At 36.4% G+C, this 19,619-nt stretch overlaps 1 protein-coding gene across 7 annotated transcripts in view; it reads left to right on the forward strand.

Moving 5' to 3' along the window:
- The window catches only part of trc (Serine/threonine-protein kinase tricornered), a 158,743-nt gene that overhangs the window by 110,944 nt on the left and 28,180 nt on the right, over positions 1–19,619 (forward strand). Inside the window, exon 1 of one of the 7 annotated variants that reach the window (XM_065368360.1) lies at positions 11,948–12,311. The exons of 5 other annotated variants lie outside the window; for them this stretch is intronic. Coding sequence is in view for 1 of the 2 variants with exons in the window: in XM_065368358.1 (XP_065224430.1) it covers positions 16,612–16,615 (4 nt within the window). In the remaining variant the exon portion in view is untranslated. Of the gene's footprint in view, positions 1–11,947; positions 12,312–16,549; positions 16,616–19,619 lie in introns of those variants that run through there. One more of the 7 variants, XM_065368358.1, reaches the window with a different exon arrangement.

Here is a 19,619-nt window from a genome sequence, read left to right on the forward strand (position 1 = left end):
GATAGATGAAGAACCACTCTCATTTCGTGTTCTCCGATGGCTGATTTGAAAACGGTTTCAGGCTATTGTTTGCCTATTGATGTATCGTCCCACGTACCAAATACCTATAGTTGATCCCGAGTCATTAATGTGTTAATGACGAGTGTCGTATGGAAAACTGATTCGTGAACTCTGGTTTCACTAATCTGCGGTTCTGTTGATGGTGGTTGTGTGTACTTGGAAATAGGACCATTTTAATGACCATGAAAATAGGTTATAGTACTTAAGACATAGAATATGTACTTGGAGGAGGGGGAGAAATACGAATATCGCACGATTCGACTTATGTGTCGGACGGACGTGGCGACAAACAATCGATAAATTATTCACGTAATATTAATTGAATTTGGAGATGGGTGAAGGTAGGGTAGACCAAGGTCGTATCACGCGTTGGAAATATGAACATCGCGCGACATTCCGAACTACATGAACGCAGACCTTTTAACTTAAACATTTGTATAATATGGATATGGCGATAATACGTTGTTACGTACTTACGTACTCGGTTCGCAATCACGTAAAAATATATGTACCAAAGTGTGCGAATGTAAACATGTAATACGACATACGTGTCGAAAACGACGCCGACGTCGTCTTCGTCTTCGTCGTCTTTGTCGTCGACGATAAAATAATGATGATATATTCCCGCCTATACCTTACCTACCTAGTTACTTACCTAGCTAGCGAACTTTTAACCTTTGTCGTCTATACCAACGTGTTTTGTTTTGATATCGGCGGTAATTTATTGCTTCGAGATTGGCTGTTTGCTATTTTGTGTTCGTACAGTTCGTACTCGTATACATTGTACATTTGACGACGCGACGACGACGACGTCTTTGTCGCAGATGCTCGAACATTTTCACAAGCGGTTTTCCATTTTACACTTGGAACATTGTGTGTAAGTGTAGGCAGGATAGCTTTACCATCCATAGCTATGTCGTTATCGCGTAAAGTTTCAGTTGGAGGGATTATTCCATGGAAAGATTGGTAAAATGATAACTATGTACTGTTTTCGTTACCTATGTGAGGTTGTGAGAATACATAATACACATAGAGCTGCAGGAGAACTTTGAAATAAGTGTCTCGTCGTCGTTGGTGTCGTGTTTTGCTAGACGCATAAATCATCTGCGTGCTCGTGGCGAAGTCGTCGATTTTTTTCCCAAGAGTGTCACGAACCATGCTGATAAAAATTTTCACGCCTGCAATCATTTCGCTATGGCTGCGTTATTTTATGTCGTTGCCGTTCAGAGAGCTTTTCAGGATCATTTCGTAGAAAAAAATTGAGCAAAGCCCCGAATTTTGAAAATGCATCGTTGAAAATCAAAGCGAATGTTTTTAAATAATATAATATATGTAGACTTTGGGAATTGAATTCGCCTGGCAATGGAACCCTCCTCTCATTCCAAATTGGTATGCTTACCTGAGTTGGCTCATTTCTCAGGTCACGATTTTCATGATTTTTGAAAAAGTGTCTTGTGTCATACAAAAAATAAAAATGAGTTGAAATTTCAAGATGAAATCAAAAATTTCCATCGCAATTTTTTTGGGCATTTGAAAAAATCTGAGCACAAAATATGTCATTTGATCTGTCAAAATTAGTTAAAATTCTGGAAGAACGTCTAAATTTTTTTCAAAACTCGTTTCAAGCATTTTTGAAGAATTTTGAGTTTAAAATGATTTTTGGGACTTATTAAAAAAATTCTTTATAAAAACCAAATTTTGAGCATTTTAAAAAACCAAAATGTGATGATTTTCGGATCAAAACTTTCAATCAAAACTTAAGAAGTTCAAAATACTTTTAGGGTTTGATTTTCAGGATTTTTGAAAAAAACGTAGTGTGACCTATCAACGTTGAATGGAACTTCGAGAGGAAGATGAGAATTTTTATCAAGCTTTTTTTGAGCATTTTTTAAAAGTTTTGAGTGCAAATTAGAGTCATAACTTCTGAGATTTTTGAAAAAGTAACTTACATCATATCAGAATAGGCTGATATATTGAGAGAAAATCAAAAATTCCCATCAGAACTTCTTTGAGCATTTTTGAACAACTATGAGGGCAAAGTTGGGTCGCGTTTTTTGAGATTTTTGAAAAAGTGTCACGAGACCCAAAACCTCAGAATCTGATAAAATTTTGGAGAAACCCAAAAAGTTCTATCGAAATTTTTTGCAGCGTTTCTGATGAATATTGAGTTTTAATATGGGCTATGATTTTTGAAAAAGTGTCGTGCAATCTATTAAAAAATTCGTTGAAATTTCGGAAATAAATCGAGAATTTCCATCAGAACTTTTTACAAGCATTTTTGTCGAATTTTGACGAGTGCCTAATTTGGCTACGATTTTTGGAATTTTTGAGAAGGTGGCGTGCAACCTATTAAAATGACTGAAATTTGTGAAGGGAAGGGGGGCAGTTTTGTCTGAATTTTTTTCGAGCATCCCGATTCCAAAATTTGGTCATGTTTCTTGGATTTTTGAGAAAGTAGTCATGAGGCCCATCAAAACGAGCTAAAATTTTGGGAGAAAATCAAAATTTTCTTTCCATACTTTTTTAAGCATTTTTGAGAAATTTTGAGCTCAAAATTGGGTCGTGATTTTTCGGATTTTTGAATAAGTATTATGCAACTCATTAAAAGAGCTAAAATTTTGGGTGAAAATCAACATTTTCTGTCATATTTTTTTTTTTGAGCATTTGTGGATGACTTTGAGCGCAAATTGTGGTCATGATTTTTAGGATTTTTGATTGAGTATCTACCTAAAAATCTATCAAAATTGGTTAACGTTTCGCAAAAATATCAAAAATTCCAATCTTTGAGCATTTTTTAAGAATTTGAAGAACTGGCCTTTTCAATTTTTTCTAAAATGACTCTTTCTCGAGGGCCCCTCTTTCCTGGGCTGAGAACATCAAAAGCTGAGAGATTTTCAACTCAAAACAAAAGTCTCCGTGGAATTTGACTGATCTTTTTTCGATTTTTTCCCACAGACTGCCCTAATGAAGCTCCGAATTCTGAGGATTTTCATTCTTCATACTTGTTCATCATTCTTGCTGTACATATGTACAAATCCATGTTCCGTTGTTGGCAAAATGACACGGTCGTTAGTTTTTTCATTTTCACTCATTTTTGCTACAATAAAAACACTTCTTTTCGAAGCCAGACGTTCTCGATGGTTGAACTGTACCTTCGTCGAGTCTTGCTGCTCGCTATAGAGCTGGAAAAAAACTGAAAAGAAAAAAGGTTCTAATAAGTATACGATCCGATTCGGTGTTCGATGACCTACTCGGTCGCTGCCACTGCAATGAGAGCTATTATAATGATTCGATCGATTCGATTTGCGTGCTGGGCTGGGCGCGCTGCTATTATTATACCACTGCCTAATACTTTGCTATAGAGATCTACCTGTGTAATGGTGGGCACTTTTGTATGTACGAGTACTCGTATATGCGAATGTTATACCTATCCCACAATAAAAGATACTTACGAATTGAAAAATTGTCCGTCTCGATGACTCGACTGGCGCAGTCCACAGTCCAGATTCTGTAAATACCGACGAAATGGCGACGTTTATACTACTCGTATAGTGAAGCATTGGCTCGAATTGTGTTATAAAAGCTGCGGCATTCCGCGTGGTCATGTAATACGCTCATTACATTCGTGTCGCAATAAGCAGACGGGGCGAGAGAAGGTATAAGACGAGGTGCGGCGCGGTGGTCAGTGCGGTCGTGGTCGCATATAGGCTATAGCCTGTAGTACACGAATAAACGGCCGAATTGCATCATACCAGTTTAATTGTCTTACTTTATTACACGGCCGGAATAAATTGCTTTTAAATTATCGCACGTTCGTACGTGATAGTTCGGTGTGTATTTGACACGAACCTCCCAAACGCATGTATGGTGTGGTCTCTGACTAAGCAATCTCATTGGTGACTGCAAAAGTGCCATGTAAGTACACACAAATTATGCACAATCGTGAAAAATTATCCGAAAAAGAATCAAGACCCAGCTCTCTACCAGTAAATTCGAATCTACTGGACAATTTATTTTTTTTGCAATTGATAAAAAGAAGCGAAATTTTTCGGAAATTTTGAGCGATAGAGTGAAAATTTTTAAATTTTTAGAAAAAAGAAGGGCTTTTATTACTCGTAGCAATTACTGGTAGAAAAAAAGCAACACAATATGGACAATTCTTAGAAATGGGTCATTCCACGTCAATTGGACCAAGAAGTGGTAGGGGGGGTTCGGCGATTTTTTTGAAATTTTTCCTGTGGGAAGACCTACTGAAGGGATGACCAATGGCGCAAATCGCAGTCCTCTAGCCCATTCTTGAAGGCAGCCAGGGGGTGTCAATGTTTTCAGTGAAACTAAAATATCATCCATTTCAGCAGTGCATTACTTACTCGATAACCGCGATACCTACCAAAATGGAACATTTTCCCATAGTTAGAGGGTTTGAAAGGCTTTTTGGTGATATCATAAAAATCAGTGTTGGCACTTTTTTTCGTACAAAAAATTAGCTCAAAAAGTTTCGAAACGTAATTTTCATATCGTTCCGACTCTCAAAAATTCTGAAAAAAATATATTATGGATAACTGTTCATGTTGAACAACATATTAAAAAATTGGGATGGTAACATGTTGCAAAGTTGATTTTAAAAAATTTAAATTTCGAGAAAAAATACGATTTTTTGATTTAAAACATGAAAAAAAGTTTTGATAGGTGAAGTTGACCCATTTGACCCCTATTTTTACGTATCTGTGAAAAAAGTTGAAAAAACCCTTTCACTCGATGAAATAAACTCCTCACAAAAAAATCAAAATTCGAAAAAATTCGAAAAATGAACGAATTTTTATTTTTTTGTTGTGAATGTAATTTTTATCAACTTTTTCATGAAATACGTCAGAAAGAGGTCAAAATAAGACAACTGAATAAATTTAAACTTTTTTGATGTTTGAAATTGAAAATCGAATTTTTTCGCATTTTGATTTTTTTGTGTGGAGTTCATTTCATCTAATGAAAGTGTTTTTCAACTTTTTCCACTGATACGTAAAAATAGGGGTCAAATGGGTCAACTTCACCTATCAAAACTTTTTTTCATGTTTTAAATCAAAAAATCGCATTTTTTCTCAAACTTTAAATTTTTTTAAATCAACTTTGCAACATGTTACCATCTTAATTTTTTAATATGTTGTTCAGCATGAAAAGTTGTCCATAATATATGTTTTTCAGCATTTTTGAGAGTCGGAACGATGTGAAAACTACGTTTCGAAACTTTTTGAGCTAATTTTTTGTACGAAAAAAAGTGGCAACACTGATTTTTATGATATCGCCAAAGAGCCTTTTAAACCCCCGAACTATGGGAAAATGTTCCATTTTGGTAGGTAGGTATCGGGGTTATCGAGTAATCCACTGCTGAAATGGATGATATTTTAGGTTCACTGAAAACATTGACACCCCCTGGCTGCTTTCAAAAATGGGCTAGAGGGCTGCGATTTGCGCCATTGGTCATCCCTTCGGAAGGTCTTTCCACCGGAAAAATTTCAAAAAAATCGCCGAACCCCCCTACCACTTCTTGGTTCAATTGACGTGAAATGATCCAAATGAGGGACTTTTTGGAATTTTTTCCCAAAAAAAACACAATTTTTAGAATAATTTCAGTAAAGGCAGGGCTTTTTAAAAATGTTTGGCAAAAAAGCAAAAATTATTGGAAAGCTGTACGTTTTGGTAATTTTTGGGGAAAAGTGAGAATTTTCAGCAATTTTGCTAAAAAGTGAGATTTTTTGGCAATTATTTTCAAAGAAGTGACACTTTTTCGCGGTTTTTGATTCATTCGGAAAAATTGGATTTTCGATAATTTCCAAAAAAAATAAACTTGAGCAACGAAAGTTTTAAAAAACTTCATTTTTTCAGAAATTTTTGCAAAAAAGATAATATTGAAATTGGCTACAGTATTGGAATATATGACGTCAGTTTAGCCAGTAAATTTTCGTCTAATTTCATTTTTCTTTTGTTGATGATTTCCCTGTGAAAAATTTTATTTCGTTAATTTGTACATATGTGTGCGATGGAGGGGTGCTCGAGTGGAGGGGAGAGCTATCTAAAAATTTGGTTGAAACAAGTAGTGATTTTTTCAAAACAAAAATTCTGTCAGATACTTTGTTTCTGGTCTCTAGTTTCTGGTGCCAGATGAACGTTGAACCTCACTACATGGAACAATTTCCAGCCATTTAACGATAGCAATTTTCATACGCTAACACGATTCGACCAGCCGATGATTTGAATCCGGCCACAAACTATCCGCTCGTCTACCTCTCGGGATAATTATTTGTAAAAATAATTAACATCGCGGTGTCGTCGTCTCTCGTCACTCGTCAGCATTGTGCTTGAAAATCGCACACCGGAAGAAAGCGACAATTACGCATGGTTGCGTTCGAAATGGCGTGAAGGGGTTCTCAGACCATGTACACGTCGAACGGATCCAAAATTATCGTTCGAGTTGAAATTGGTCGAATTGTGCAGAACATTGACCCACCGATTATAACCACGTATCTAATCGCGTAATGAGCTAGTTACTCGTACCAACGCACAAGTCGAAATCGATGTCGATGCTCTATTCGGTATTGCAGTTGAAAATTGTAATAAGTATACTCGAAGCTGGTTTATTTCGCTCGAATGGCATTTCCAGCATTTTCGAGAAAGGTTATCGTACTTATTGCTCGTAGATTCGAAGATGCGCGAGTCATTGGCCCTGCCATGCCAAGTCGCACTATCATTGGGCAAATGGAGTCCACGTTGAAGCCATATCAAAGGATATACCGGAATGAATTTTCAGATGAGAGCTCTTATCATGGGTGAAGATAGTTCAAGCCATCGTGACCTTTCAAAGGTACGAGGATGGAACAGGAAACCGGGAGGATAGTTGTGATAGAATTTTCTGTCACCATTCGTGAAACCAAGAGGTTTTCCCGTTAATTGGGGAATCGATGCCACCGAAAAAAAAAGGCTGAGGCAGACGCATAGCGGTGGCATGGCAATGTTGATGGCAATAATTTTTCATTTTCCATCTTCCCGATGCGGTAGTACGAGATGATCATGACCAGAACCAGAGCCGAAGCCAGTTTAGGCGAGTGGTCGAGTGGTTCAAGGTCGACCAACACGTGCACTTCTGATGTTTTCCTCTCATACTCGTACAACTGACTGCCATCGTCATTTGGTTGTCGCCGAATTCGCGATCACGTTCATCTCGAACAGATCAAAAACCATGTCTGCTATTCGCTGTCAATTTTAGAACTGAAAATGTGGAACGACAGTTTGCACTGCAACCTGGATCGGAGACAAAAATCCACCTCGAGCTCGAACGGATCCATCTTAAAGATTGATATCAGCTGCCCATTTTACTACGAATCTAGCCGAAAGAAGCGCTCGTGCGTTGAATTTTTGGCGCGATGGCGAATCCACCTCCACCATCCGAATGGCCGCCTTCGGTCTTGTTGTTGCTCGGGTGAATGGACTTTGAACCGAGCATCGAGTACGAGAGGTAAACGACGAATCGTTGTAGATCCCAGTCCCACTCGTGTGCGTATTGTGCGGCCTCTACATATAACTTGAGTGGTCCGCATTGCGCTTTCATTAGGCAACCATTCAGTTAGAGTTTTCATCTTAAAAGTCCTAAAAAAGCATTAAAAATGTGTACGTGATTAGGTGACAGTTTTCATTTTTTTTCATCATCGATTCAGAGAACTCGTGTACCGGTGATCGTATACTCGTATGTATACAACGTATACAAACGTACCGGTAGTACATTTTATAATCTCGTGGTAGCAGATGTTTCCTCGCCCACATCAGCTGATCCGGTCTACACGTGGTGGTGTACCTTCGTGCTATCCATGTGCATGGTGCACCTCATACCCATTCACTACACACTGGTACATCTACATACTACCCATGTGTACTAGTATAATGGCATTTATCAAAGATACGAAATTATCAATGGTGAAAATTCCACATCCAGGTGCACTATTTCTGCGAGTTCGTTGGGTTTTATCAGGTACCTTTAATGTGGCAGACGTTTTAGACTCATCAGGACTCATCCAGCCCTGTTCGGTTCTAAAAATGCGAATTGACTAATTGAGCGCAGATAACAGAACGAACTACCAGTTGTTATGTAAGGTACGTAAATGCCCTTTTGCGGAATTGATAAAGGCGATGAGCTGATGATGAGAATGCAGTGGCAATGGCCAGAGATTTGAGAGGGGTTCTTCATTATCTCTGTATAGTGGAAGGTCAGCTGACAATGAATGGGTTCATTTAGAAGCCGAAAATTTTTGATTATTGTTGCAAAAAATTACAAAAAAATGTCTTACATATATGTATATTTTTTTAAATAAAACTTTGGACTAAAATTTAAATAAATAAATAAAACTCCAAAGGGAGACTTACCAATTGTCGAATAAATTGAACTAGTAAAATATACAGGAAACCTGTAGTGCTGTGAATGGATTCACAGACCAAAATTGAAATTCTCGAATCATCTTGTGAAAAATTATAAAATGTGCGATAAAAAACATTCTTCGACTCGAGAGTAAAAATAATTGACCAATAAATTGTTTCGCTAATAAATTCAATAAATCTCAGGAAAAAAATGATAATTGAAAATTAGTGAACAAATGAATAAAAAAACTGTGAACTCAAAAATTTGATAAGTAAGTAAGTATGTAAGACCTTGAAAATTCAGTAGTTGAGAAACGAACCATTAAACAGAACTCTAAGTATCTATTTGGAAGGTTCAAATTCAACTGAGGATTTGTAAACTCACCCTAATTGTATTTATAATAAAATTTGGTTAGTTTTTGAGAGGGAGGGCTTCGAGATGGGTAAATTGGTAAGACAGTTTGATTTAAATTTATTTTGGGAAAGGATCAATAAGGATGCACGATTTTAAATGCGGGTGACATTTATGACATCGTAAAATTGCAATTTGGAGGGTGCGAGCGCGTGACAAATGAAAAAGGGTTACAATTCTAAATTATTAGTAAGTGATAAAAAAGTTGTAAATGTCATATCAATGTTTTGAATGTACTTGTGGTTAATTTTAAAGGGGTTTAAAAAGTAATTAGAGCTCATTAGCTCTTGTACATACAAATTGCCAATTATGTCAACTTTTTAAGGTAGAATGGGGTAATTGCAAAGCAGTTTTTGATTAATGACACTTTGAGAGGGCGCTGTGAGAAGACTATCGCACGGATGAAGCTAAAATTTGTACCACTTATACTTCAGGGGGTTCTCTATCAATGGTAAAATTTTGGTACAATTTGGTCCACAAATCGTGGAGAAAATTGCAATTTGAAAATTTGAAAATCCACTTTTGCATTTACCCCATGTTGGGGTAAATGCAAAAGTGGGCAATATTTTTTTTATTTTTTTGAATTTTCAACACACTCGCTGTATTCTACGTGTCATTTGCTAACTTTTGATGTATTTGTGGTATTGATTCGGTAAAAAATTCGATAACTTTTCCACTTCCCAAAAAAATTTTCGGGGGAGTGATAAAATGTTGAAAAATTATTTTTTTTAAAACTCGCTAAAATGAACAAAAAATCAACTATTGATCATTTTTGATGTTTTTTATGTAAAAAACTCGTCATAGAAATACATTTTTTGTCAAATATATTAGTAAAACATTGAAAAGGAGCCATAATTTAAAAATTCAGTAAAACTTAATCACTTCTCTAATGTGTAACTCATCATGTGACCGTGGAAGTTTATTTTTTTGTAATTTTGAACCATTTTCAAGTTATTTAGGGGAAAAAAATATTTGTGGTAAGTGCAAAAATGAAAAAAAAAATCGTTTTTGCAATTACCCCAAGTCGAAATAGTCGCAAGCGTGAGAGCAAAAACGTGAGCCCACAGCCATAAAAATTTCAAAGTTTTGACATTTATGAGAATCGGATTATCGTGTGAATCGGGGGTGGCTGTGGGAATCGAAGAGCCCAGAGCTATAAAATTTTACTGTTTATTGACTCAAAAACAGTGGGTAAGTGTTTGATTTATAGAGTTTTAATTGAGTTAGGGGATGAAGGAGTTGAACCGATTAGTGAGGTGATTAAAGTTAGCGGATGAAAATACTGATGAAATCTAGCCAGAATATTACAGTGTGTTTTAGTTTTTACATTTTATTTTCTAACAATCGTTTCCGGTTTTGGTTTTTGATTCCATTTTATTTCTTTGGTTGCAATTTAGTTTTTTCAAGATCGATTTCATTTCTAGAATTTCAAGTTTTTGTTTTGTTGTTTTTACATTTGGCTTTTTCGTATTCAATTTTGTTTGTAGAATTCATTGTTTTCATTTCGAGGTTGTGAAGATGAAATTTGTAGATTCTTTTTCATTTTGAGGGTTTTCCAATTCGCGATGGTGGTCAAATTCGCTCAAAAATGTATCCTAGGTTGTATACAAATTTGGGTGCAACTTTCAAGCTTTTTTGGGTGGTAAACCTTTTCCACGGAGATCTCTTTCGTGAGTTTTGTGTGACAAAATGTCAAAAAAGTATTACTTTTTTACTCCAATTGTCAAAACGTTCTGCTTTTTGCTAAAATGGTACAAGTTTGATGCCGCACTAACCCTCTCCCCTCCTAAGCCTCAACCCCTACGACAATTTTCACAATTTTTGAAATAATGCTGATACGATGGCGTTGTTTTCGAACGAATCGAACCTCATAGATACGAATATGAAACCCAGTCCCCTTCCAAGTCCTTCGGACGTTCCATCTCCCTGTTTCAGCAAGTATTAATCACCAACGCTGACTCGATCTACGCAACTTGTCCTTTTTACGAGTTGGTTTGGTATTTTGATTAGACAATTTGAGCTGATGTAGTCGACGAACTATGCAATAACACCGCACAGTTTCATTGAATTCGTTGATCCATAACGGACCAACAGAGGACGATTTTCAAATAGCCCTAGCCGCGATGGTTTCGCAATAATAAGTATGCGGGTGGATGAGGAAGAGTAGGAGGAGAAGGGAGGATGGTAGCAATAGCATTATGACGTTATCAGTGTATGTAATACGAAGTAAAGACGAAAGAAAGAATTGAGAATTGGCTGGACCATGGACCATTGAATACAGTATACGAAACGGTGGCGGCGACGCTGTGCCGGGCAAGAGCAACGGTAATGGCTCAGGCTGGGCTGAGAGGACGGCGGCAGCCAAGAAAGATCTATAAAAATCGATTCAGATTCGTTCGCGGGAACGAGATTGCTTACACAAATGGACCGGATAACTGTTTGCGCGTCCGCGTCTCTTTTCGCTGAGAACTCTCTGTGCTGTGGTGGTGCTGTGTGAGAAGCAGCGAAATACTCGTATTGTGGCTTGGCTTGGCTGTAGCTGTAGCTGTGCCAGTGTAAGTGTATCCGAAGCCGAACATAGCAGAGATCAGTACACGAGTACACGCGAGAAGAGAGGCTGCATGCGATGTTTTTTTCCATGCTTCGCTGTTGTTCTCGTCGTCGTTGTCGTCGTCGTCGATCTCGGCTGTGCTGTGTGTAATGTGCATGGTACTTTGAGTGCGTTTCCTTTTTATTTTTTTATATATTTTTTTTATCGTCATCTTTGTTCTCTTATTCGTACACGTTCAAAGAGTTATTGTATGTAGAAAGATTTTGTGCAACGTCGTCATACTCGTACTTTTGCATTAATCCGCATAAAACACGTTTTTACGTAGCTTTTTTCATCATTCTTCTTGTTGCACGGTCTCGTCGGTCTCCTCTCTCTCTCTCTCTCTCTCTCTCTCTGTCTCTCTCGCTTCTCGGTGCGTACAACGGGCTACGTCAGCACGTCCGCGAGCCGCGAACGGTGGCTGGCGATCGGCGGCGGTCGACGGTCCGACGGTCGGAGGTGTCCCTGCCGTGTCCGTCCGACTATATGACTATGTTTTTCAGTGCGAATTCCTCGCTCGATTAGTCAGCCTGTCTGCGGACGCGTTCGCTTCGGCTTTGGTTATTTACGATCGCGAATCACGATTACCTACGAGTTTTTACTTACAAGGTTGCGATCTTGCTAAGTACTTAGTTCGATGCTCGCTCATCGGTAGTGATGGTGGTCGTTGTCGTGTTGTGAAAGAGTCGAGTTGCGCTTGTGTCAGTGTCAGTGTCACTGTGTCTGGTGTCTCATCACGTGTAAAACTACTGCCCGGTGTGGTGCCCATCTTCCTACTTGAAACCATCGTCCTCAACTCGCTAATAGGCTGTCTGCCAAAGGTTTCCGATTGATAGGGATTTATTTCAGGTGAGTTTAAACTCGCGAGTATATGTACCACCAATACCACCATTCTGTAATGTGCATGTGCACTTACCACTTACCAGCCAGCGTATTTGGGTCACATTATTCTGTTTCGTTGTGGTCGCGAGTTGGTTTTACCATTGCGATAGGATCACGCCGGCCGATTTGACTTGTCACGAGTACATTAGGTTACTCAGTATTTCTCTCTGTAAACATTTGTTTGGTTAGTGAGGTAAGAGGTATAATCTAGATGAATCACGAAAGCCAATGGACTCGATTATGGTACCATGCCATTCCATAATGCTGCTGCATTGTCTGTAAACATCACGATCACGACTGCTGTTTGTTTTTTGGTCCAATTTTCGTCAAATTTAATGACCTGTTAGGCTGTCACTCTCCATCCTCCTTTCTTATCTTCGTATTCATGTCTTTATTATGTATGTAGGACTAGGTACTTGGTGGTACGTGCTGTATCATCATCTAAAGAGTGGCAATGATGAACCGATGTTATCAGATGGGATTTTTTTGAAGTCGTAATTTGTCTGCTTCTCTTTTTCTTCGCTCAATTTGTAGCCCAAGAAATTCAAGTTCAAGTATCGATCTAAAATCTCTAGTTTTTGGTTCATCGTTTTTCATCATTATTCAATTTCATCAGTTCCCCAGTTCCTCATCGACGTCATCAGACTCTTCTGTATCTAAAAGTGTCAGATTCTGATTCCGAGTCTTTATTTATGACGACGACTTCGATTCTTTCTGCCTTTTTGCAATAATATGGGTAAACATTTCTTGAGAAAATCAGGAATTTCTATCGATACTTGTTTGAGCATTTTTGAAAAACTCCAAAACCTTGAAATTCGATTGATTTTTAGAAATTATTATTATAATCATTCCGGAAAATCGACTCCACTGAGGACTCGATAAAAAAGGGTCAAAAATGTTGAGACACTAATTTTCGATTTTCTGCTCAAATTTTAACCCATTTTGATAAGAAGCGTGGAAGTTTTTTTCTCAAGAAAGGCAAGTATTTCAACTGCTCAAAATTCTTCAAAATCGCTCAAAAATGATTTCATTGCAATATTTAAATCACTCGCCGAATTTTGAAAGGTCGCGTGACACTTTTTCAATCTGAAAATTATATTATCTAATTTTGAGCTTGAAATTCACCAAAATATTAATCTTTCGAATTTTTTGAAAAGTTTAATCGATTTCGTTCAATGGTATTGAATTTTTTTTAAACAAACCAAAAATCATGATTAAATTTGGGCTCAAAATTTTTCAAAATCGCTCAAAAAAAAATTTTTGTCTCAGTATTTGGATATTTTACAAAACTTTACCCTATTTTGAGAGGCATGCTCGGCAATTTTTTCAAAAAATTCCAAAAATTGTTACTTACCCAATTTTAAGTTTGAAATTTTACAACATTGCTCAAAAAAAGTTTTATTGAAGTATTTTAATTTATCTCAAAATTTTAGCCCATTTTGATGGGTTTTACAATTTTTGAAAATTCTAAAATCAGGACCTAATTTCTGATACTGGGACCTTTTGAAAAATGCCCAAAAAGAATTTTTGTCGAAATATTGAATTTCTCGTGCAGCTCATTTTGATGAGTTGCGACTCAACATGTTAAAATTTCAGTTTTTCAGATTTATTTGGGTAAATTTCGTGGGAATTGAAGCTCTCCTAAAATCTGCTTGAGCCTCCAGAACTGCTCAAAATGATTTGAACCCGTTTTCAATCGATTCGGAGGGTTGAAAATAAAGTATATACACAAAATCTCAGCGTTGTAGGTCAATTTGTTGAAATTTTGATTTTTTAAAAATTTTTTGGCACTTTGAGTTTCAAAAATGCACCCAAAAAACACGCTAATTTGACCCCATCTCTAGAGACGAAACTATATGGAAGATTTTTGACAGGGGGAGGGGGTTCATTTTCGTTTTCTATTCTGGATTTTCGGGGACTCAAATGTGAATTTTTTACTTTATAACAAGAAACAAATTGGCAGGAGCGAAGCAAGGGCAAAAACTTTTAAAAATTTGTATTTTGAAAGGACTGAAAATGATGTTTCTTTAAGCATTGAAATTTCAAAATTTGAAAGATTTTTTTTAGGATGTGAAATTGTGAATTTTGAAAAAGAAAAGAGAACAGGCTCAAGTGAGGGCGAAAGCTCTTGAAAATTTGTATTTCGAGACATGAATCACACAAACTTTTCTATCACAGGCCCTTTTTTTACCGGGCGTTCAGAAAGCGTGGGCTCGGGAAAAACTGTCCCCTCTGCTCCGCCCTCTCGACTGCCCTGGGTACAATTGAAGCATGTGTTTCCAAAACGCACCACCAAGTCCAAAAAAATATTGATAAGAAATTCATGGTACTTAGTACAATTTGGAAACGTAGAAATGGCCCAAATTGGCTGATTTTTTGATATGTTGTAGCCAAGACCCTTGGGAACAACATATAAAAAAATCAGCCAGTTTGGGCCGCAACTTTATGCTAGATGGCCTTGTAACCTCAGAATCTTTGAAAATGGACTTACAGTTAGTGCGTTTTGGAAACACATGCTTTAATATTAGAAGCATGAAATTTGGTGCGATACCCAAAAGACTTGAAAAAGGAATTTTTTGAGCTCGAGGATAACCAAATTTTGAAAAATGGGCAGCCAAACTGCTCCTTGTAACCCTCGTGTACCCCTTCCATATGATTTGACAAATGGCTTCCCAGCTCGAAAAAACTTTTTTTGGGTTTGCTTGTTCATCGCTTATCGAATTTCACGCTTGTATCATGGATTTGCAGTTTACTTCGATTTTGCCACTGGGCTGTTGAAAGTCATTGAAAAAAATACTCGTAGATCAGAAAGAGGAAGCAGGCGAGCGACGCGACGCACGTTTGACGTTCGCCGGTCGAAGGTTTCGTGGAAATTTTTCTCTTCTTCGCTTCGGTTCGAAGCGGTTTTTTATTACGCATACGTAAGTGTAACTTGATAAATCATTAACCGAGATGAGAATTCGTGGTTTACACGATGCGATGCTCTATACGTACGTAGCACGTACGTGCTTCGCGTTCATATGTCAATTGTCGTACGTACGATGACATTTTAAAAAAACGCCAATTGTTTTGTAATTGCTCCTATGCTCAGAATGAGCGTTCGGCAACGTTGCCAAATTGTACGATGTTCATGCGATGTGCTCAAGATTCAACCATCGTCGTACCAGTTTCTCTGTTTGAATGGTCCTAGATATACCCACGAGCATGATGCAATTATATGTGTTGTATAGCGTGTGTAAAATGTAATTTTTTTGACCGTCTTATGTTATCCGTTTGACATACTCGCGTATCGCGTATGCGTATATAAATCGCGGCTGAGAACCGGATATACGTCAGTGTGGCGCGGCTCGGCTCGCCTTTCGTATACTTTGTACTTGACGTAATTATACGACAAAAACTGGACTCAGATTCGGTAGATTTGCATGTGTAGCCGGAAAATATTCATTTTGCTTTCGCGAACCGCGAACTCAATATAAACGACAGTAGAAATTTCCAATTTTTCATCGCGAAACTGATTTTTTTGAAAAAATTAAAGGTCTTTTCCTCCCCCCCCCCCAAAAAAAAAAATCGAACGTGAACAAAATTGTGAAGCAATAAATTTCCGATCAATGAAATGTGTTTCTTATCTGTTTAGGAGACCCTGTTCTTGAGAAATTTCACGAAAAAATTGATAGCTCGACTTGGATCTCACATGGGACACCTTATATAATCACTTTTGAAAAATGCCTGTACCTAGTTCAAAAATTGAAGGCCCGTCTGCAAAATTCAAAGTGCTATTTTATGAACGAATATTCAAACATTAGCTTTAATTTTGTAGAACCTCGGTGTTTTCAGCTCTTTATAAATGTTTAATAATCTTTCTTTTTGCAAAAATTGTAAAAAAATCTATTTCTTCCCCAAAATTTCCAAAAAGCCTTAACTTTTGCCAAAATTGACAAAGAAGCCTACTTTTTTTGCCAAAATTTCAAAAAATACCATTTTTTGCAATTTTGGAAAAAAAAAGTTCTGATATTTATTTTTCGCTTTCTCAATCAAGGTTTCAAATTTTCCATTCAAGTATTGTTTTTTTTTCTTTTCTTTTTTTCTCATTTTCTCTAGTTCTCTTCAAAACTGTAAAATGTTGACTCTGATGTGTGATAATTAGATAATAATAATAAAAATCAACTAATTTACTTACATTTGTATTTTTTTTTTGTTTGTTTTAGGTGAGTACAAGTTTTGCGGTGTAAATGCGATTGATTATAATACCAAATACTCGCTTTCTGGAATGAGTAAGTCGTTTCACAATTTAATGTAAGAATCTCTCACAGAGATACGATGTCTGGTTTGGATTCAGTTTCAGGCAATTCGAGTAGCGAATATTCAAAGATGATTTCTTCCATCTTCCTCGATTGTTTTCTTTTCTTATTTTTCTGTTTAATGTATCCTCATTTCAATGATTATTATTACGTTCGTATACGTAAATTGGAAAGCGTGTATAAGCTAATTGATACGCTGTCGAACGCTCGCGGTTATTAGCGTATTAATTAATCGATTAAAATATCCTTCTTTACTCTTTTCGCGTCAGTTTGATGTGTCGTATGTGTGCACTGTAGGTTCCAATAACGTTAATTACGTACATTGGTGATTCAGTGTAGATAGACGTACGAACGACTTCACATGCATTGAATTGGTATACATATACAGGGTGTCCATGTTCCAGTTTAGTTCAACTGCTCGACATAATCTGATCATATTATCTATGTCCAACTTGCCTGCTTTCCCATTTTTTCCTGTTTTTTGCCAAAATTTCTCTGAATTTATTACTTTTTTGGGGCAAAATTGCAAAAAAAAAAAAAATGGCATAATTTTGTTAAAATGCAAAAGTGATTCTGTTTCTGGTTAAATAGCAAAAAAAAATTATTTTTACCAAAAATTTCAAAAAAATCTCCACTTTTTCGCAAAATTGACTGAAAAGTTCCATACTTTATGACACAATTGCAAAAATGGATCCCCCCCCCCATTATTGCAAAAAAGGGTCTACTTTAGCTTAACTTGTAAAAAAATTCTTGCTTTTTGCCAAAAATTCAAAAAAGGTTAAATTTTGCTAAAATGCAAAAAAAGTCTTATTTTGTGCCAAAATTGCAAAAAAAAGTTCTACTTTGGCTAAAATTGCAAAAAATTGCCACTTTTTGTCAAGATTCCCAAAAAAGCCCCACTTTGGCCAAAGTTGCAAAAAAATTGCCAATTTTGGACAAAATTGACAAAGAATTCTAAGAAAGCCATTTTTTCATTACTTATTACAAAAAATGTCCAGCTCTTCTAATTTTTTTCCAGAATTGCAAAAAAGTTCAATTTTTGCAAAAATTGCAAAAAGTGCTCCTACTGTAGTGACAAAATTCAGGGTGTCCACAACCCTGGAAATCCTGGAAAACCTGGAAAAGTCAGGGAATTTGGTCGGTCTGGAATAGTCAGGGAAAAGTCGGGGAATTTCGTAATTTTCCCTGGAATTTTGAAAAAACGATCAATTGCAAATTTTGGATGAAGACCTGTGATGAAACATTATTTTTTACTTCTCGAAACACAAATTTCAATAGCTTTTGCCCTCGCTTCGCTCGGACTTGTTATTCTTTTCTTTTTTCAAAATACAAATTTACAAGAGGTTTCGCCCTCGCTTGGGCCTGCTCTGTTTTCTTTTTCAAAATCAGCTTCCTTAAAAAAGAACACGATTCAAATTCTAAAATTTTAAAAGCCAAAAAAGAACTGCCAGTCCTCCCATGAAAACACCTCGTTTTTATGCCTCTCGAAATGCAAATTTTCAGAAACTTTCGCCCTTGCTTCACTGGAGCCTATTCTTTTTTTTTCAAAAGTAACTCCCTTCAAAAAAACGTCAGTCCAATTCTAAAATTTGAAAAACCAAAAAATAAACTCCTCTTATTAAAAAACCCCTCGTTTTTGGGCATCCCGAAATTAAAATTATCAAAAGCTGTCACCCTCGTTTCGCTTGGGCCAATTTGTTTCTCATTTTAAAATGAACAAATTTCACATTTTGAGGTCTCCAAAAATTCAAAAAAAAAAAATTTCGTAAGTCATATGAATATTGTATCAATTGGCCAAAATTGATGATTTTCTACCACATCAATCCACAAATTTTCATTCAACATAGGTATCCCTATCCCGATCCCCTCTCAAAAACCTAAAAATAGCTTCTATTTTAGAAATGGGCCCAACATGATATCTGTCCATGATCCGCATCAGCTCTGCTATTTTTCATACTTCTGTCAAGAAAAATTATTCTCCATTTTTAGTTTTTCATTCAGAGTTTCATTTTTTTTTTCTAATGAAAACAGTTGATTAAAGTATAGCGGTTTTTTTTTATCCGAAGAAGTATTCAGTTTGAAGAGAAACTTATGAAAAAAATTACCCCCCCCCCCCAAAAAAAAAAGCTTCCTTAATTAAAGCATGGGATACGTATAGATAATTGGAAAACCTAGTCTAGAAAACTCGGAAAATTGGTCTGGAAAACCTGGAAAAGTCAGGGAAAATGACTTGCCAATAATTGTGGACACCCTAAAATTGCAGAAAAGCTGTTTTTTTTTTAAATTATCACAAAAAGAGTCCTCTGTTTTGGTAAAATTTCAAAAAAAAGAGGTTTTTTTGTTCAAATGCAATAAAATACTGTTTTTTGGCAGAATTTTTCAAAAATCCTCTCATATTTTGTATTTTTAAAATATTTTATTCAATCTGTTTTTTGCTTTGAATTTTGAATTTTGTTCTTCATTTTTGTTGATGTTTTTTTTTCAGTTCTCGTTGAACAACTTCCTACAGCTTTCGCATGTTATCCTATTTATTCGACACCTTGATTTCGAATACATAATGTGAAAATGGGAAGAGGGCTCTGATGAGTTGAACTTCAAAAACCATTCCACTTTTTCAATTTACTTACATTTTTTAAAAAAAATCATTTCTACTTCTCGTAACCTGCTCAAAAATGGTCACCGATGGACTCATAATGGACCAATTGGTCACAAAATGTTCTTCATTATACACATTTACTCAATTTTAGATTCATTTTTCATTTAGGTATTTATTTCATAAAAAACATCAATTTGCATAAAAATTTACAAATTTGCAAAATTTCCCGCCAAATTTTTTTTCAAAGAAAAACACGTCAAAATTGATGCATTAAAGGGTTAATTTTGAAACTAAGTATGTGTAGAAAATCTCTCAATCAATTTGCTATTTGTTTTCAAAAAGTTCAGTCACTTACTGAAGGCTCGGTCTGCTAATTTAAAC

This window comes from Planococcus citri, chromosome 5 (assembly GCF_950023065.1).
Source record: "Planococcus citri chromosome 5, ihPlaCitr1.1, whole genome shotgun sequence".
Classification (NCBI taxonomy): Eukaryota; Metazoa; Arthropoda; class Insecta; order Hemiptera; family Pseudococcidae; genus Planococcus; species Planococcus citri.